Genomic DNA, 20,895 nt, shown 5'->3' with positions numbered 1-20,895 from the left:
TCGAGAAATCGTGAGACGTTCAATGCGTCATTAGAACCGTTATAGCCACTTTGTGTGTTTATTTTCATGCGGTTTTATTTCTGTAATTCAAATTATACAAGGCAGTATTTTATTGACAAGTTTTTCCATCGAGTGTTAGAAACCCCCTTTGTAAAAATACTTCATCTAGACGGTCGTGGGCAACGTTCAAATGCGCTATATCATCTGTACTTCGCTTCCACTCGCCATGATTTCACTCAATTTATTTCAGTCTACGTCGAATACTGTTACTAGAGTTATAAGGAATCTGAACGCCTTTCAAGTTCGAAAAAAGCAAAAGAATGCAATGATACAACGGATAATCAGATGATCTTGTGGGCATGTTGTATTTCAGTGAGGTAAATTCGTGCCAGACATAAATAACGTCACCTAATGATACCGTTTTACACTGCATTCCTGTAAGGAAATTTCACGTTGATACGTAAATGAATTGAAAAGGTGAATTAGTCCACGAATCTAATGATTGACATCGGCTGAAAATACGACTTTTGTTCTAATTAATGAGAAAAATTCAGGACTGGAATATTAGACGACTAGTTATTAGAAAATGTTGCGTCAAGTGAGTTATAGTATTCGAGAAAGTAAAATTATGCTTCAAATTTTCCACGATAACTAATAGCGAATTTTCTATCGTCGTATCATCAAGATTAAAATTCAAAATAAGCGATAGTGATTCATTGTGAAAAACGGATATTTCAATACAACCTAAAGTATTCTATGAAAAAAGCCTAGGAATTACGTGACTTCTCTGAATACATATAATAGAGAACAAATAGACAAAGAAATTGGTCAAAAGCTATAATACACGCCGAATATACACCTATTAGACACAAGAATATTTGTAATTGAAAAGAATTTTTTGTACCCTCGGATAAACGTGAAGGATTGCGAATTCGGCAGCATAAAATTATCCGGTCGTATGTATATCCGCCGTCAGCTTGTTATTGGCCACGGAGTAAGTAATACATAGTTATACGTATGCATGCAGCCAGTCTTTGTGCGTGTGCCGCGGGCACGCAATCGTCAGAGTATAAGGATGAAGATAGGCGTACGTACGTGTAACCCCGGCTTCGTTTGACAGTAGTAAATTGTTATATGAACGGCAATTGACGTTCGTTCGTTCGCTCTTACAAGCGCTGGTGCAGGGAGCTTGTGTGTACGTAGGTGGTCAACGTGCACACGAATGCCTCAGTTGAATGAGGGTCTATACATGCAGGCATGGAGCTTACGATCAGTTATCGTGGTGTCGTCGCGCGGCGGAGCAGCTCAATGACAAAAGGACTGCTCGCGCAGTGATTCGCCGTTTAGTCGCAATTCCGCCGTTCTTTCCGACGTGTCGTTGATTCCTTAGAAAAGTACGGCTCGTTTCTCCCTCTGTTTCTTATAAGCGGGAGTAATTCCGGCCTGCGCGCCACCCGCGATTTCATATCGATATTAATTGCGCTCAAAGCAGGTGCGATCTCCAGTTTCTTCTGGGACCGGGCCCACCGGAAGCTCCTTCACAATGACGGAGCTCAACAAGCTTCTGTTATCCGTCGGGGCCGTGCTACTGGGAGGTTTCCTCTTCACTGGAAATCGACGAAGAATGCTTTATGTACTCTACAAAACTCTCCCCAGGGATATTCTGTGAGTTTATTATTAGTGTTAAAGACAAACCTAGCTCTGACACTCGAGTCTTCTTCGGTATAACCTACTCTACACCATGTACAATATAGGTATGTGTCGTATTGTTATATGCGCTCGCCTCGACGCATCCACGCCGCTGGAATTTCATATGCAGCCGAGGGGCATAACGTTATATTACACTTCAATGCAGAAATTTTATCCTTTCTTTGCACGGGCTTCGGTGATGCAGCCTTTGTACTTGGTAGTATATTAACTTGGGTGAATATCAGTTGCCGATAACAGATTATTACATTCTACTTTAACTAACGATCGGCAATTGATCGAACGTTCGGAGTTTGAAAACATTTGAAATATGAATAGTTGTATTTGTATCGTTATACCATTTTAGAAAATTGCTGAAACATCAGACCAGATATAAAAGTATCGATGAAGAAGCGGGAAGAGTATGACAATACAATAGAATACAATCAGACAATAGAATGGAATCTATCCATTTGGAAGACAAGTAAACAGATTAGCACTAATTTATGCTTTTCCGTTCACCAGTATATATCTCATCTTGAATTTATAGACAGAAATGATAGCGCTGCTGGTGCCCTCAGGAATGGGGCTTGCAAGCGGATGAAACCGAGTTATCTAATTGCGGCTCATTTGTCCCGCCGAAGAAAAACAGAATACAATTTGATCCCGACTTGGGTTCACGATCCACGATGCAACGCGTGTTCAGCAGCGGCGGGAAGTTAAAAATCGCTAGTCACGGCGTTTCCGTTTCTAGCGTCGAGTAAATTTAGTACCGACAACATTATTCGCCTGTAGAATCATTTGACCTGACATAGTTTCATGGTTCATTTGCGCTTGGATAATTCTAATGATAAATGCAGAGTTTAGGAGCTGCAACAGCCTGCGACGAATGCGAGAGCGATGAATGAGAAGCTAAACGAAGTAGCGTATGTAGTACACGGTAGACGGATATATATATACGTACCCACATACGTGCAGCTTGTCTGTATACAGCGAATTCTCTAGTACAACATGTGGCACGGTTAGAAGGGTCGTTACGAACGCCTCGCGTAGTGATATTAGTATGCACATAATTGGTAAGTGTGACGCGGCTGTATGTGTTTTATCCGCCACATACGTGTCTGCCCGCATCCACTACCTCATCCCCCGCATAAAGTATCTTCCTCGTAAGAGTTACCACGCATCTACCCAATCGTAATTTCAATGGGCGTTGGACTTGAAAGTCCATTCAGATGATCTACACCGGCGAAGAATTAGTTCCGGAATTCTAGATGCAAGCTCAGGGAGAAAATGAAATCAAAGGGAAGCAGCTCTTGCGGGAATTATGTTTCGATATGTGTAAGAGAACAGAACGAAACAGTCGACGAGAAGATAATGAGGAGTGAGATCAGCGTGTTACGTTCAATTCGACTTTCTGTGCGTTAAGCATTCGGTTTAGATATGCGGTTACGAAATATTGCATTAAACTATCTGTATTCGAAATAAATTTTGAGTACTCGACGACAAAATCCTGCAAATAATAGAAGACTGGATCATATAATAAAAGTACATATACGGGCGCGGGTGCCAAAGCATACCTTTACGGTTGCACTTGCGAAATGGATGATAATGTTGAGACTCCGTTTCAGAGGTTCGTTCAGGTTTTTGCGGGTCAACATTCTGCTCTGGTGGTGGGAATCTCGGGGGTTCACCGTCGCCGAGGTTTTCGCGCGGTTAGCTGCCGCGCACCCTGACCACGCCGCATTCATTTTCGAAGACAAGGAATGGACCTACCAACAGGTAACGAACTATTGAACAATTTTCACGATTATAGAAGACTGAACAGTAGCATCGGTAGATTAGGTAAAAAACTATTATTCGAGTTGAAATAATTACTCGCTTAAAAATGGTAATTTTTACCATGTGGTAGAAGAGGTCACGAACATATAACTTTTATGTCATTCATTGTACTCTGATAAGATTTGTGGTAAGCGCGTCGTTGCTTCATGCCTATTTCTGGCAGGAGCTTACTTGAACAATGAATTAGTACTATAGTTTCTCAGCATGCTATGAATTACTGCATGCACTTCTGTACATTATGTACGAGTTCATCTTGCACAATTGGAAACACTATCCGATATTCCTCTGCTTCGATGGGTTCCTTTGCCACGTTTCAGCTCGAGGAGTTCAGCAATCGGGTGGCGCGGTTTTTCCGTTCCAGAGAGGGATTGGCCCGTGGTGATAGCATCGCTTTGATAATGGACAGCCGACCCGAGTACGTAGGTTTCTGGCTCGGACTGAGCAAAGTGGGCCTCGTTGCTGCTCTCGTCAACACGAATTTGCGTCACGAGGTCCTGATCCACAGCATCCGGGCAGCCAACTGTAAGGCAGTGATCTTTGGCTCGGAGCTTGCGGACGGTGAGGCAATGCTACGTGATGCACCACTGATTGTGAGCTCAGCGTAATATGCATGCAATTTGAGTCTCGTCATTACAGCCGTCAATGATGTGAAGGATGAGATTTCCGGGCTGACGCTTTATCGGTGGCCGGATGTTCCTAGTTCGGCGCGGACGACCTTGCCGGTGTCGGTCGATCTTAGTGTAGAATTTGCCAAAATCTCCGGCGACAAGCTCTCCGCTGATGGAACAGAGGTCAAATGTAGTCCCCGGGACAAGCTGATATATATTTACACCTCCGGTACAACTGGAATGCCAAAAGCCGCCGTTATCACGAACCTCAGGTATCCAGTAGAATTCGTTTCAATTTACGCAAACTACTAATTACATATTCTCAACTCCATTCGACGCGCTCGTTACATTCAACTACCAAGAATAAATTTTCTCTTCGACTTACACCCTCTCTGTTATTGGCGCAGGTACATGTTGATGTCCTGTGGCGTCCATTCGATGCTTGGACTCCGGACGACGGATCGCATTTACGACGCCCTTCCGCTTTATCATACAGCTGGTGGTATCGTCGGTGCGGGTCAGGCTCTTTTGCGTGGAATCACCGTCGTTCTTCGCCGTCGCTTCAGCGCTTCCAAATTCTGGCCTGACTGTGCGCACTACGAGTGCACGGTGAGTCATTTTGCCTGAGTATTTTGGCGATATGGAGAATAAAATATCGGATACTTAATTCCCATGAAACTTTGCTCTTCTTTATCATCGTCATCTTTGTTCTTGAATGCATTTTAAGAATTTTGTTTAACAGTGGTTGAAAATGGTTCTTGGTACAAGACTTTGAACAGTGGGGTGCATAGATTGTTCAAAGCTTTTATAACATTCTTCGCGTAGGGTGAGGTTCTATCAAATACTACGGATTTCTCACAGCTTTCTCGAAGACCTTGGCTCATGTTTGAAGGTTTTACTGCTACAGGTGGCGCAGTACATAGGAGAAATATGCCGCTATCTGCTAGCCATTCCTCCGAGTTCTACGGACACTTCCCATTCGGTACGGCTCATGTTTGGCAACGGACTTAAGGCCCAAATATGGGGGCCGTTTGTAGAGAGATTTCGCGTCAAACAGATAGGAGAGTTTTACGGCGCCACGGAAGGAAACTCGAATCTTGGTAGGTTCAAATAATTACACCTCTTCTTTTTTTTGTCTGCCTAATGTTGAATGAAATGAGTATTGATGATGCTTCGTTATGCCACAGTCAATATTGACAGCCGCGTCGGTTCGGTGGGTTTCGTGCCCAGATACGCTGGAGCACTTTATCCCGTTGCGCTGCTTCGAGTGGACGAGGAAACTGGCGAGCCACTACGCGGTCCCGACGGCTTCTGCATCCCGTGTCAGCCAGGTAAATCACGTCGTTCTGTATTCACTTAAGACGTATAAAGCCAGAAGATGGTCTGATATCATTCCCTTATACGATTGCATTCAGACTCATGGCCGCAGTGTAGTAAAAGTGTATTTATACTATAAGAACGTACGTTACTGTTTGTCACAGACGAAATGGAACACGACGGAGTTTGAAAGAGAGATTTTAACGTCTTCATGTCTCCTTCCTATTATAGGCGAGGCAGGGGTCTTCGTCGGTAAGATAAACCCGAAAAAGGCGGTGAATGACTTCAGTGGTTACGTTGACAAGAAGGCTTCCGAGAAGAAGATCATTCTCGATGTGTTCAAGAAAGGTGATCGAGTATTCAATTCAGGTTGGTTTTCTATGATATGATTCTGAACTCCAACGTCGGGAGTAAAGCGAACCTTGTTCTTTTGCGGAGACGAAATTTAATCTGTTTTTAAACGTCAATCACGTTTTTTTCCTCAGGTGATATTTTGGTGATGGATGACTTTGGCTATTTCTACTTCAAAGACAGAACTGGAGATACTTTCAGATGGCGTGGAGAAAATGTCGCGACGTCGGAGGTTGAGGCCGTTATCAGTAACGTGGTTGGTCTGAGGGACGCCGCCGTCTATGGCGTCGAGGTACTTAAATACTTGTCCAACTATAATTCTAGTTGCGTTAGCGGCGCGGTATTTCTTCAGGGTTTAGCGTTAAGTACGTTAACAGTGAACGTACATATAATGTATAGAATTTCTAATCAACGGGATATTCTTAAGGTACCTGGGACCGAGGGTAAAGCTGGAATGGCCGCCATCTATGACCCTGAGCGTTCGCTGAACCTTAACAAGTTTGCAGAAGCCGTGAAACACGCCTTGCCGGCCTATGCACGACCCCTCTTCATCCGCATTCTAACCGAGTTTTCAATAACGGGTAACAAAGAGGCTGGAAGAGCTGCTGAATTACATAATTTATTACCACTTGCTCCAGTACATTATCAATTTCCTTCGCAACTATCTTGTTCTCTTTTCTTACTCTTCGTTTCCAGACGTCGTGTTCGTATTAAAACATTAAGAAACACTATCGCAGCTAATGTAGTCGTCGTTCCTCCAAACCCCTGTACGAAATGTCGTTAACGTCTTTTTCTGCTCTCTTTTTCTCTCTTCGCAGGGACTTTCAAGATAAAGAAGAGGGACTTGCAGCTCGAGGCTTTCAATGTTAGAAAGGTAATTAATTGGTTCTTTTCCTGCATTTAGCTGCCCGTCGATTGTGAATGATCTTTATTATTTTCAATGTGTGTATGTCGGTCAACAGATCAACGATCCCGTATACTTTTTGGACAAAACTGGATTCTACGTTAGGCTTACAGAGCAGCTTTACACCGATATCGTCGAGCAAAGAGTTCGATTATAGGTAAGCTATGCAATGTTTTCAAACGATGTAATGAACACCATTGCTTGAAAAATTTCTGTGCTGTAATCTGGAAAGTACGAAATGATGACCGACTGAATTGGTTGGCTAAGAAGTGTTGCAACAAAAATTGAGAGTTTGATGGTATTCTTTTTTGTATATACAAGTTGTTTTTTACAGGTAGGATCTCGTTGACTCTTTCAATCAAGGACATATCAGTCGACGATCATTTTTCGGTGCATGAATACAAGTCAAAAGTTACCAGTTATACTTTCTCGAGTTTTTTTTTTACGAACTGGTTCTATAGTGTCACTTGTCTGTCCCTGGTGGCAGTCAAATAGTGTTCAGTAAGGAATTTTTGAATCGAGTACTATTAGATTAAATTTCATTTCTTCTCATTCAAAACCTTACAAAAGAAATCTATATCTTCAGCCAAGTGGCATTCGGCACTAAACTTGAGAATGTATACGAGCCATTTCGATACGTTAACACTGCTTCATATCATTTAGTCCGTACTTTGCATACTGCGTGGTATGTTTATTCAACACATTAGTAGGTACACCATTGTGGCCTTTCACGTCACGCTACACGTTCCATTGTATTTTCTATTTTATATGTATATATTTGACGTGTTCAATATAAAACCTCGCACGTTACGTTGTATTTCTTGTTATAGGTTAGATAGGTTAAGTAATGCTAAGTTAGATTGGCTTAGGGACAGAGTCTCTCGGGTCACATTACGTGTTCAGCGATTGTGTCAGCCGTCTTGTGTCTTTGTCAAACGTAGGGATATTGTTGACTGGCTCTGTCGTTTTTCTTGATGTTAGACTTTCGTTCTGTCTGGTAGCGCAAATTATTTCATTACCAGTAGAGATGGTGCTGAGTTTTTTCGGGAGTGGGCGGGCTCCCTTTTGGATCATCGTGTATGTTGAATTCTACTCTAACGTGAATATATAGTACCTATAGCTATCATGCGTACATAGCTTGTGTATTTAGGCTGAAACATTATACAGTCCGGAGGAACTGTAAATTGTGCACACATTTTGATGATGTCTATTGGTCCAGCTTGCTTGGAAACAATTTTATACAAACACATATAAAGCAAAGAACAATATGTCTGATTTTTGTCACTTGTTGACGGATTATATACCATACTATACGTATATGTAATTATATTGTAATATAGATTATGATAGTACACATAGGATCTGTTGTATATCTGTACAAGCAAAGATTTAAGTTATTCCTATAATTGTTTAAAATCTCATGTTGCATTCTGTTTGTAGCGAATAAAACTATTGGAAATTTCAAAATATTGTCATTTGTCAATCCTGCACGATATAACCGTCAGTTATGTACATATTACAATGTACGCAAAGTGAAAATATACGTATAACGTATTCCACGTTGTTTATTGTAATAACCGTCGGAAATGTGTTTCAGGTATAATTATGATAGCTTATCACGTTTGGCATAATTGTAAGAGTGAGATCCGTGAACAAAAGATTACGCGGCGTGTATGGTATTTCAGAAACCATTTGGCTTGTTTCTTATTCTTATTAGATTTCAGCATTTTTCCTGTTTACGTGTAACTGATTGTTAGTTATGCGTCCTCATTTCGGGACGCAACAATTGGTGGCGCCCTCTTTGGGTGGCTTGCGTTATACGCTACAATAATGATGATTTAAAAAAAAACCGCGAATGATAAACGAGGTACGCGTGTGTATTCAGTCGTATGTGAGGCACAACTGCTCTTTCACTTGTACGCCTAGAACTGATACATGTTCTACCGTTCATGCCAACGTATCAGTTACTAAGTTAACTTAAGTTTAACTTAAGTTAAAAGTTACCAGTGGACTTAATTTATACGATACTGATCATTATCTTGGATATTCACAACAACCAATGTCCGATAAGAAAATAATAACACTATTACGTGTATCGAAGGTTACAAGACGGCATGTAAACCATTCCGACTTACTCATCGAGAAACTGCGTCACACACGATTTTTCCACACGATGATACTACGCGACGGCATTGATACGAACCAATGACCAATGAACCTGAATGAACCCTGCTAATAAGCTATGTAATTTAAATTAATAATAAAAGCAGCTAATGCGGAAAGAGCTCAAGGTACGTTACAGGCCAGCTCGGTTATCGCCGCAAGGTGACTTCTCACCTCTTGTCGGTTGGGTGTAAAACGACTGTGTTTGACTGATACAGCATGCGTACCAACCAACTCACATTCCGAGTTTCCAACTAACACGAATATTGGCGAGTCCGGGGAATCCAGGCACCGCGGCTCGCGCATGGTAGCAATGGTAGCGTATTATAGTATAGATAGACGAACGCTACCGTGGCAAATCAGTATCAGCTGTAACCGAGCTAGCGAACCATCGAGCGCGTGTGACCCACATGAGGCGCTGCGTATAAAACGCTCCTCCTGGTAAACGGCTGTCACTCGCTCTATCTCTGCTTAACGTCTTACACACAGAGAGACGTTTAGTCGCAGACAGTGCAAAGGGCTGATGAAGTGATTGACAACCTGCATCTCCCCGAAGGCTCTGTTCTCGCGACACTTTCAACTCTTGCCAACTTTGTTTCTTCTTTACCGTCAAGTATTTTCCTGATTTCACGCATCGTAGGAGCGCCTCCTCTGTATATACTGCGATCGGATGTAAGTTTTTCTCTTATCTATAACCGTGCTTACGGATAGACGCGCTCGCCAATTCTAAGGTCAATTCTACATCTGGTGGTAAACGGCCAAGAGCAACTTACGTAAAAAACGTGGAGTTTATTTATATCCGTCAAGGTCAAGAATTTTAAGTTTCACGCACAGACGATCACAACAATACAGTGTTATATAAATTGTATAATATATTATTATATAATTCAATGTAACATGTAAATCAATGCTGACCTTCATCATTTGCTATGGGACTATTTCTGTTAGCGCTGTAGAGCCTCGGCTTGAATGTCATTACCCACGTGGATCTTGGAACGATCCATCGTTCACCGCTCAGTTGTCTACTCTTTTAAACAATTTTTGAACACTCTTCTCATTGTATGATTCAAGGATTTTTCGTCAAGAAGTCGTATTGACTAGCTTGTAGAATCAACTGTCACAATCACAAATGTATTGTGCCATAATGTAGATCATTATGTCATAGATATGTTTTGAGTACATACAGTAGCATTACTTTGTATCCATAGCACAGCGACATGATAAGTATACATTTTCATGATTTCAACGATTTTTTTAAATGTTAACTTAATTCGATCTTCAAAGATTCGTGGTGCCGTACATCTCAGTATCCAGCCAGTGAAGAGTTGCAAGTACACACGTCTGTGCTGGTATTAAAATATTTATCAATTTGCGATAGATAGCGTGTGAGGAAATGTTGAATTGTCTGCAATATCAGTTATAAATCATAGTAAACGAATGAAGCGTAAATGTAATATTTACGTAACATTACTTTCATAGATCGGTCAACCTTTTGATAAATGCACTATCATTTACAATACAGCTGAGCTAATGCCTAGTCTTTTGTAGTGTTGTAACTTGTTGTTAGTGAGATCGATGACTTGCATCTGTCGTCTTAGGCTTGCGAGGATTGGTAAACATTTATCGATTTCAATACATTGCTCATTCAACTGGAATACCGGAAGTGATTCAATGCAATTCTAATATTGGGGGGGGGGGGGGGGGGGGGGCATTCCTATTATCGTACACGAATTCCATGCAATAATGCAATTCCGTTTGGCTGGTTCACTACTCTCTCCAATCGAATTGGGTAACAGGGAATAAATCACAAGTTTGGATTTTTGAATCGACGCATTTTTTTATGTTTGTCTTGAATCTGCAAGATTGACTAATTTTTCATTACATATTTCTAATCAAAGTCTTGGTAAATGTTAATTGTCCGAAAAAAGTAAAAGCTATAGGTAATATGGTTATTCGTGAGGTAATTCGTACCATAATTTTTTACCGAAACTCTTTTATTGGCCAATACTGTTTAACTAACGAAACCACATATTGCTTTTTCAACGGTATCATTTAGCAATAATGAATGACTTTGACGAAAGTTAATATTACATAATTTATTACCCTACACAGCGGCTTGAGATTGACTAGTCGTGTATTGCAAGATACTTATTCTGGAGCTCAGAGGGCATTGAGGAGGAAAAGCAGTCGAACCAGGATCATGGTCGTCGAGGATAAATTCGGGTTCGCCATTGATCGTGGCGGTACCTTCACCGACGTCTACGCGGAATGTCCAAGCGGGAAGGTTCGCGTGATGAAGCTCCTCTCGGTTGATCCCAGCAACTATGAGGACGCACCCCGCGAGGGAATCCGCAGAATTCTTGAGCAGGTCAGGATCCATTGGACTTCCGGTCAAGGCCAATTCTGTTGGGAGTGAATCCCGAACTTGTGACGCAGAGAATGCGCTGATTCATATACAGCGATTAAAAGTCTATTAACATTTTCCTCTTTGTCAAGTCATTATGGGAATTTCTTCTTGTAACACCCGAATTTGTTAGGCACCGTGCTTGGTACAAGTGTCATCGAGATGTTGGATAATTCAATTGAACTAAGGCGTAGGAGGCTTAATTACCCATGTTGCAACGATTTAATGTGGCAATAATAGGCGTATGTTAATTGAAGTGGTAGGCGTAATGCTCTGGATACTTCGAGATTACGTAGTGCTATCATTAGGCAATGACTTCTGAATTTTACAAGGCCTAGATTCTTATAATTAGTCTCGTCAGTTTTGATGCTTACGAAGGGTTGCTGGAAATTTTATGCCTAATTCCTCCCCATCAGCACTAATGATAATTCTTATAATTCTTCTTATTATCCACAATTCTTCTCCAAAAGACGAATTCAATTTCAACGACGACGGTGCGTTAGTTAAATATCTGAGTCTGTTACACAACTTACCTAATAAAACGTTACAACTTATCTCATGTAAATACCTGAGTAAATCTAGTGTAAGCTTGACTTTTGAGTGGCTTTAAGATTCTCTGACAGTGCTGTGAACCATTTTAGATGTCGTAATTTCATCTTAGAATATACAAGACTATGGTCCATCAGTCGAGCAGACATTTGACAAATGAGCACTTTTAATTTTTTCTGTTGTATTATCAATTTTTGATTTCATGTTTCGTTGTTTCCCGCTGAAAATTAAAGTTTCGACATTATAATGATACCCTTTTTGGAACGCTGTAAGACTTAATTAGTATATTCAAAGAGATAACATTTTTCGTACATAATATTGAAACACTTGCATAAAAATCCAAAAAACCACCAAGATATTTAACACAATCTCAAAATACAAAGGTGCCAATTTTTTAATTTACCAGTGATTTCATTTGCTTTCTCTTATTTTCCTGGTTATCGCACCAACACAATCCAAGACTATTTGTCGTCTCAAAAGAATGTCAGTGTTTTAAGAAACTCCCAAGAACCTGCTATAATCTCTCTACTTCCAGAATATAAAGAGAAAAATAAAACGTGGCGTGATTGTCTCAAGTATAGCAAACGAACAAACACAAGTATATCTCTAAGTATTGCCGAGTTCCATGGATGCACGAACAAAAGTTTGTAAAACTTGATTCTGCTACTCGAAGTTTTTTTCCCAATGCCCTGTAAGTACGGTGTTCGGCACATCGCTTGGCCCTGTTTGGATGTGTTGACAACCAGACTATTAACTGCTACACCACAATGCACTACACCTCTGATTTTGCTGTCCGACATCCTTCCTCTCAACTTCTTCCCTCTCTCGATCTTTTCAACTGACCAATTTTTCGGAAAGTCTGAACCCAGCTACTACAATTAGGCTGCATGTTCGTTGCCGCAGCAAATGACCGGTACTTTCTCACAGCGACAGGATTCTCTCTTTCTCTCGAAGTATTCGTCTCGACTGCCTGATCCTGCTTTTCTTCCTCTACGCTTCCTTACGCCTCCCCTTTACCTCTGTACCTTCGACAACCCTCCCGGAGGAAATCGATATGACGTCCCATACTGACTGCAGGGGTCAGGCAGACCGACGGACTTCAAGGACGCTGTGGCTTCATTTACGTATTGTGTGTAAATATAGTTATGATACCACTCTGCACGATTGTTTGTAAGTTGAACTTGACTCGGAAAATATGAATTTTTAAATAGAATTTTATTTCCAATAATTATCCACTTTCATTGATTCACCACTTTGTCAAGTTTTGACCAAACTACTTCCGACGGAATCGATATTGATCCTGAGTCGACGTCATCCGCTTCGTAGGTCGGCTACGAAATTATTAATTTTCCTTCGCTTAACTTCTCAAATGTTGGCTCATCGCTAAAAAATCTAACTCGCATGCCGCTTTCGCATTATTATTAGACCAATTTTCTCGCAGATATTTACATGTTTGTGCAGATCTTATTCTATTTTGGTAAAAATGTCTCGGAGTACAAGATAGGTTACAAGAACTGTATACAGGCATGTACGCACATTATGTCTCGGGACGTTATTCCACCAAGATGCTTAATTATGCAACCTAACAGCAAAGTTTCAAGTTCACGTAAATTTAGTATGACAGAAGAGGAATGATGGTAGAATGTACAAAAAAATAATACTTATTCAACGTTACACTTTTCGTGGTTTTTATAGAGTACTCATCAAGTGCAGATAAAATGCGAACCTATGTACTGTGCTTCTAATAATTTGCATTCATGCAATAATGTAAGAGTATTTTGAAAGTTGAACATAGGTCGTGGAAACGAATGTCAAGGATATGTGTATAATATCTGCCACGATTCTATTCGTCAGATTGTTTGAAATCGTTATCATGATACGTTTAATACATCATAACAATACATTACGAGGAGTAATCGATTGGTAGACAGTTGGTAGCAAAAATGCTGCATAAGTTTCTGGTGACATTGACTTTCCACAAGTTTGTTCACTTTGAATTTCACTCCTGTACCACGCGATTAACCATGCTCAAAGTCAGGTCTACTGTTGGTGAGAAGTTGTTTGATATCATGGAAAGTTACGGAGTTGTGAAGTGATGAGGTACACCCTTCATGGTTCAAGTACTTACATGTACGTGAAATATGCAGGAAACGGGTGTCCCGATGGACGGCGCTGTTGACACATCGAAGATCGCGTGGATCCGGATGGGGACCACTGTAGCTACAAACGCCCTATTGGAGAGAAAGGGCGCGCGGATGGCGCTTCTGGTTAACGAGGGTTTCAAGGAACTACTTTTCATCGGTAATCAGGCCCGGCCAAACATTTTTGACCTGGTATGTATACAGAACTACGTCATGCCCCGCTACTTGTAGAGTCTACGTGAACTGGGGGTGGAATTGTAGGAGGTCGTGACGCCGGAGGTTCTCTACTCGGAGGTGGTTGAGGTAGGTTGTAGGGTAGTTCCGGCTCAGCCAGAAAAATGCTGCCTGGGGGACGTGAGCAGAAGTTGGAGACGCGTAAAGGGCACCACAGGCGAAGAATTCCTGGTAACGAAAGAACTCAACGAACAGAGGCTCAAGAAGGACCTCGAAGGACTGAAGAAAAGGGGGATCGAAAGTCTGGCTGTCGTTTTGGCGCACAGTTACTCGTAAGTATAGCTTTCCTGTCTGGTAATTGGCTGAAGCATTCCGTTAGTCATTACGGAGTAATATTTCATTTTACAGATACGCAGAGCATGAGATTCGCGTCGGTGAACTTGCCAGTGAAATGGGTTTCACTGAAATATCTCTTTCACACGTTGTGATGCCTATGGCCAGAATAGTTCCGCGTGGATTCACTGCCGCAGCCGATGCTTACCTCACACCTCACATAAAGACTTACTTGCAGGTAGGAGCAATACATAACGAATCGCTGCTCGTAGCGAATAGATCCTGAATTTACAATGCAACTCTTGAATCATTGTTGTTAGGGCTTCGCCTCTGGCTTCAAAAATAATTTGGAAGGAGTGAACGTCCTTTTTATGCAGAGTGACGGTGGACTGACACCGATGACGTCGTGAGTATCTCGATTCGAAGGATAATCCTTGCCAATTCTTTGCGTCGTTCTGGATCATGGAAAGATGCACATGATTCAGTTATATATGATTGGTGTTCGTTCTGAATCTTCAAGATGAGCAGCCTTCAGCGTTTGGAATTTTGGATCTTTCCCTTTTCCTACCTATCAGTATTTTTTATTAGGTTAAGGTGGATGGTTTCGGTTATCACCCAACAAAACTCGTTCAGATTTTTTCCGTATTTCGTCATCGTTCATTTCCTCACTCCTGATTCTAAAGGAAAGGTTTTTCCTGAATTTTCTTTCGCAGTTTCAATGGGTCTCGAGCAATTCTTTCCGGTCCTGCTGGCGGGGTTGTTGGATACGCAATGACGACGTACCAGAAAATAAGCGACCTCCCAGTGATCGGCTTCGACATGGGAGGGACGTCGACGGACGTCAGTCGATACGCTGGGGCTTTCGAACACGTCTACGAGAGCACCACTGCGGGAGTGACGATTCAGGCAGCGCAGGTAACATTCACATCTGTGTATACAAAAATGAGAAACAAGCAATAATTCCCTAACAAACCGGACTGCCGTCGACGTCTCCATGCTGCAGTTAGACGTAAATACAGTGGCAGCCGGAGGTGGTTCGATGTTGTTCTTTAGATCGGGACTCTTTGAAGTGGGGCCACAAAGTGCTGGCGCTCATCCCGGGCCTGCCTGCTACAAGAAGGGTGGTCCGCTCACGGTCACGGATGCCAATTTGGCCCTGGGACGCCTGCTGCCGGAGTATTTCCCAAAGATCTTCGGACCTAACGAGAACGAGCCTCTTGACGAGGCCGCCACGGTGAAGGCCTTCAAAGCCCTCACTGACGAGGTAAGGTATCCCTCCTTCGAAGCTAGTGTAAACAGCCGTTTTTTCATCACTCAAATCTTACTCCCACAGATCAACACATTCATGGCAAGGCAAGCCGGTTCCGGGGCCAAGACTGTAGAGGTGATGAGTGTCGAGGAAGTGGCGATGGGTTTTGTGAGGGTGGCAAACGAAGCGATGTGTCGCCCCATCCGGGCCCTTACCCAGGCCAAAGGATACGATACATCGCGGCACGTTCTTGCCTGTTTCGGAGGTGCTGGAGGACAGCATGCTTGTGCCATAGCTCGTTCCCTCGGCATGGGGACCGTTTTTGTTCACAAGTACGCTGGGATTTTATCTGCCTACGGAATGGCGTTGGCTGATGTGGTCGAGGAGGCCCAGGAACCCAGCGTTGAGGCGTATGAGGAAGGTAAGCGTTGAGTATTTTTGGTGCTAATATGGATGTAGCAGAACATTTCTAGAAAGAGCAAAGTTTTGAGAATGATTGAATTGATTCAGGGGAAGCCTTCCATCGATTGGACGTGCGATTCGAAGCTCTGAAGGAAAGGGTACGAGCAAAACTAAGGGAGCAGGGATTCGAGGAGTCCTCCATCTTCACCGAGCCCTTCCTTCACCTGCGGTACGAAGGCACAGATTGCGCCCTCATGTGTGCCCCGAAGACTGGGAAGTCGGGTACAGCTCAGGGTGATTTTCTAACTACATTTCTTGAGAGGTCAGTCCACAGGCGATTCATTTTTCATAGATCGTTTGGACGATGCGGTTTTCTGAATACAAACTCATTAACACTATTTTTATATAAATATATTTTTTGAGGTATCAGACAGAGTTTGGCTTTACAATGCCTGGTCGGAAAGTGTTCGTCGATGATATCAGAGTTCGTGGAGTTGGAAAAACAGTCGTTTCCGAAGAGTCAGCCTTACCGGAGTCGTCTGGAATCCCTACACCGGAAAAGGTAAATACGAAACGGTGCGAAGGGAAGATTTCTGTATTAGTGGTAATTATACAACTTTCTTGCTTTCATGTTGACTGGTGACTTAAACAGACTACCCGAGTCTACTTCGAGGGCGGGTATCAAGACACCAACGTCTATCAATTGCATGCTCTGGCACCTGGACACACTCTTTCAGGTCCTGCCATTATCATGGATGGCCTTGGTACTTTGCTCATCGAACCGAATTGCTCAGCGGTCATTACGTCGCGCGGAGACACGATGATCAAGATCGGAGCAGCTCGCCGCAGCGAAGTTACACCAGAGCTCGATGCGATCCAGTTGAGCATTTTCTCTCACCGTTTTATGAGCATCGCTGAGCAAATGGGAAGGTTAGTATTTCTATCGAGAACTGTTTATATGGTTGAGTTGAACTGGGCTAATAACCGTGTTAAGCAATTCTAAGGATCTTGGTTATTGGAGAGATACGTTATGTTCTGTTTCAGGATACTTCAGAGAACTGCGATATCGACGAATATCAAGGAACGTCTCGATTTTTCTTGTGCAGTATTTGGTCCGGACGGTGGTCTCGTCTCGAACGCTCCTCACATTCCGGTGCATCTTGGTGCCATGCAAGAGACCGTCCAGTATCAGGTAAACGTTTCATCTTCAAGTCATTTCCTTCACGAAAGAAGCTATATTCAAGCTCTTCCTGTTTTTAGATAAAGGCGTTCGAGGGACGCTTCACTTCCGGTGACGTGATCCTGGCCAATCATCCATCCGCCGGTGGTTCTCATCTTCCAGATCTCACAGTTATCACACCCGTCTTTCACACGTGAGCAAATTTATTTTCAAATAATAATGATATGATCGAGGATGTTTTTACTGTATAAACTGAAGAATTTCATCTACATACCCTCTTTTTAGCGGCTCAGAGAATCCAGTATTTTTTGTGGCAAGTCGGGGTCATCACGCCGACATCGGAGGAATAACGCCCGGTTCGATGCCACCAAATTCTACTACTCTTCTTCAGGTAAACTCTACATTCTTTTTGAAAGTTGTTCCGCATTTTTTCTCGCTTTCCCCACTCTTCATCTCACGATCCTTCATGACTCTCCGCAGGAAGGTGCGACCTTTAAAAGTTTCTTGCTAGTTCACAAGGGGATCTTCAGAGAAAAGGAGTTGACTGAGAAACTGATGGAGCCTGGAAAGATTCCAGGTAGTTCAGGAACTCGGAACTTGTCTGACAATCTAAGTGACCTTAGAGCACAGATTGCAGCCAATCACAAGGTTTGTTATCCATACAGTATAATGTTCAAACACTTACAAACATCACGTGTAACTTTTTAATCCGAGTTTTTTTTTTCTTTTCTGTCTTTTTCCTCAGGGTACGCTTCTCGTGAACGAACTCATTGACATTTATGGGCTGGACGTGGTTCAGGCGTATATGGGGCACATTCAGAACTACGCCGAAGTCGCGGTTCGGGAAATGCTGAAGGAGGTTGGACTGAGGACACTAAAGCAAACGGGAGTCACAACGCTCTTCGCCCATGACTACCTCGACGATGGTAGCGAAATACGACTCCACGTTGATATCGACGTTGAGCGTGGCGAGGCGCTCTTCGACTTCACGTGAGTTTATTTTTATTTTTGCTATCCTCACAATATCTTCCGCACCACGAAAGAACTATCCATGAACTCGTCACGCCTCTGTTGACAGTGGAACGGGTTACGAAGTATGGGGAAACTGCAACGCTCCACGAGCTATCACTCTCTCAGCGTTGATATACTGCTTGCGGAGTATCGTTGGGCGAGACATGCCACTGAACCAGGTGAGTCGAACTCGAAGCACGACAAGAGCAACGGTAACGTCAGTCACGGATACTCGGTTTGTTTAGAATAAGCGACGACGTTGTCGGTTGGTTTCAGGGCTGTCTGAAACCGGTGCGAGTTATCATCCCCAAGGGGTCGCTGCTCGATCCTTCCGAGGACGCGGCCGTTGTTGGTGGGAACGTCCTGACGTCCCAACGCGTCGTCGACGTTGTACTCGCCGCCTTTAAGGCTTGCGCTGCCTCCCAGGGCTGCATGAACAACGTCACACTTGGGACCGAGAAATGGGGCTATTACGAGACTGTGGCTGGCGGCAGTGGAGCGGTGGGTGTAATCATTCGTTGCGGATCTTCTTCCCACCCTCGCAATCCTGTGTAAAAAATACTGCCAAATTTCAGCCTATCGGTTACGGTGAATTTGCCGGTATAAAGACCTCCACTATTTTCCTCACATTTGTACTGATTTCTCTTCTTCGTTTATCTCGTTCTTCAAGGGGCCGACTTGGGATGGCCGAGGCGGAGTTCACTCACACATGACAAACACGCGAATCACAGACCCGGAGATCTTGGAACAACGGTACCCGCTCATCCTGAAGAAATTCACCTTGCGTGAAGGCACGGGGGGCTCTGGAGCTCACAGGGGTGGCGACGGAGTGATTCGAGAGATTCTCTTCAGGGCTCCGATGACGTTGTCAGTACTGACGGAGCGACGGGTCCACAATCCACCGGGACTTGAGGGTGGACTTCCAGGTGCCCGCGGAAAAAACACTTTGAAGAAGGCTGACGGTCGCGCCATTAATCTTGGGCCGAAGACTGCGGTTCCCGTTTTTCCTGGGGTGAGTCACTCTGACATTTCTTATCCGCAATTGTTTGTTCTAATGTTTTTCTTCTTTTCGAAGGATATCTTCACCCTGGAAACGCCTGGCGGTGGAGGCTACGGCGCTCCTAGTTCCAACGGGTTTGCAATCAGCGCTAAGAAGACTGTAACGGGAAAGTTTGTCGAACGTGGAAGCATTTACGAGTACCGAAAGGCCCAAGAGTCCGTCTAAATTCTGGTCTTCAACTGCAACCTGCTCGCCTAATTCTTCTACGGTAGCAATTGGGTCACGTTCACGTCACAGAAATGGTGATCGATCAGTCAGCTATGAATCTATCGCAATCCTTGAACCCGAAGTGTAAGACTGGTAGATGGTTTGACTGCGATTATAGATAAGTTTAGGTGACGGTGAATAATAATTGGTAATATTCTAAATGGAAATAACTGTATCGAAAGATAATTTGTTATGTGTCGATATGGTGTTCGTGCATTAATTTGCGTTACTTACACCGAGATTTTTTAGAAAGCAAGGACGATTTCTAATGCGCCGATATAAGTTTACTTATAACGTATTTTGTAAATAATTTGGATTATCGCTAGTCGTTTCGTTGAAATTAATAAATCACAGAGTTTATTGCCTGTTAAGTATTGTCTGTAATATATTGGATGAGTTAATAATTCACATCAACCGAGAGATTAATAATCAGCATCATTTTTTAATAAATTGAAACAACCGGGCTCATCTCTATCGGATTACAGTCGAACGAGGACGAACTTTTCACTCGAGAACACGAAGATGACTGACGAGACAAGAAATTCATGATCAGATACATTTGGTTTTGGTCACTATAGGCACTCACGCTATGGATCTTTAATGCTTGTTTCACTAGTTTCTGTTAGTATCACGCTTCCCAGTGGTGAGGAAGGGTATTCTGTATACATATATATATACTTGAAAGTTATCGTCCTCCGAGTTATCTTTTCTCGTGATGACGGCGGTGAGATTTTTTTTAGCTACCCCGAAAAATTTTCTCATCTCTTTCTTCATTTCACTATCCATTAGCGAACACATCCTCAGCTTTTGCGATGTTCCACAAACTAACGTTTTTGTGATTCCACTCATTCGAAAAGTTCCTACAACTGATGTTTGGATGAAACTCACTCAAAACCTCTCAGCAGGAATTCATCCTCAGGGAGGACGAGTGCTTTTTGGCGTTTAGCTTGGTGGGATGATCCTGCAGAAGGGAAGCTATCCGGACGAATTCGTTTCAGCCGCATAACGATGTGTCTCGACTCACGTTGTTATAATTAGCGCGGTGGACCACGGAGATAATTACGTTCCTGCAGTTTCAGGAAATTAACGAATTTCTACCCCCAAATTCCGCATACGCTGCAGCGTTACGAGGACCCTGAATTCCTCCGAATGAGGGTGGTAGAAATTGGCACGTAAATTCCCACATGGTTCACCGAGTGACAAATGCGACGCTGACGAAACCGAGCTCCAACTTTCCACTGAACGAAAAGGCGGAAAAGTCCAAGACTTCACGCGCTGCTCGGTAAATTTCCATTTTACCCGACCAAGTCCCAACAC

The 20,895-nt window shown here is 43.0% G+C and overlaps 2 protein-coding genes across 5 annotated transcripts; both read left to right on the top strand.

Moving 5' to 3' along the window:
• Window positions 1–1,273: 1,273 nt before the first annotated feature.
• On the top strand, window positions 1,274–8,172 carry LOC124406934 (long-chain fatty acid transport protein 4-like). Its single transcript, XM_046882622.1, has 13 exons — window positions 1,274–1,665; window positions 3,315–3,465; window positions 3,843–4,083; window positions 4,162–4,405; window positions 4,541–4,742; window positions 5,041–5,233; window positions 5,321–5,464; window positions 5,682–5,819; window positions 5,936–6,093; window positions 6,229–6,382; window positions 6,620–6,675; window positions 6,764–6,862; window positions 7,040–8,172. The coding sequence occupies exons 1-12, from the start codon at window positions 1,544–1,546 to the stop codon at window positions 6,860–6,862; spliced, it is 1,902 nt and encodes a 633-aa protein (XP_046738578.1). The 5' UTR covers window positions 1,274–1,543; the 3' UTR covers window positions 7,040–8,172.
• Window positions 8,173–9,227: 1,055 nt separating this feature from the next.
• Window positions 9,228–19,761, top strand: LOC124406806 (5-oxoprolinase). 4 transcript variants are annotated; one of them, XM_046882413.1, is made up of 22 exons: window positions 9,228–9,540; window positions 10,981–11,236; window positions 13,969–14,154; window positions 14,224–14,468; window positions 14,545–14,707; window positions 14,790–14,875; window positions 15,183–15,384; window positions 15,473–15,733; window positions 15,803–16,139; window positions 16,229–16,442; window positions 16,544–16,682; window positions 16,773–17,050; window positions 17,165–17,312; window positions 17,381–17,493; window positions 17,586–17,691; window positions 17,781–17,948; window positions 18,046–18,290; window positions 18,379–18,490; window positions 18,588–18,812; window positions 18,982–19,323; window positions 19,387–19,588; window positions 19,711–19,761. In XM_046882413.1, the coding sequence occupies exons 2-21, from the start codon at window positions 11,069–11,071 to the stop codon at window positions 19,534–19,536; spliced, it is 3,888 nt and encodes a 1,295-aa protein (XP_046738369.1). In that variant the 5' UTR covers window positions 9,228–9,540; window positions 10,981–11,068; the 3' UTR covers window positions 19,537–19,588; window positions 19,711–19,761. The 4 variants fall into 4 exon arrangements, with proteins under 4 accessions (XP_046738369.1, XP_046738371.1, XP_046738368.1 ...); XM_046882412.1 differs by lacking the exon at window positions 9,228–9,540 and having other exon boundaries at window positions 10,884–11,236; XM_046882414.1 differs by lacking the exon at window positions 9,228–9,540 and having other exon boundaries at window positions 10,884–11,321.
• The last annotated feature ends 1,134 nt before the right edge of the window (window positions 19,762–20,895 follow it).

This window comes from Diprion similis, chromosome 6 (genome assembly GCF_021155765.1).
Source record: "Diprion similis isolate iyDipSimi1 chromosome 6, iyDipSimi1.1, whole genome shotgun sequence".
Classification (NCBI taxonomy): Eukaryota; Metazoa; Arthropoda; class Insecta; order Hymenoptera; family Diprionidae; genus Diprion; species Diprion similis.
Note: the sequence above shows the minus strand (reverse complement) of the source record. Positions and strands in the feature narration are given on the sequence as shown.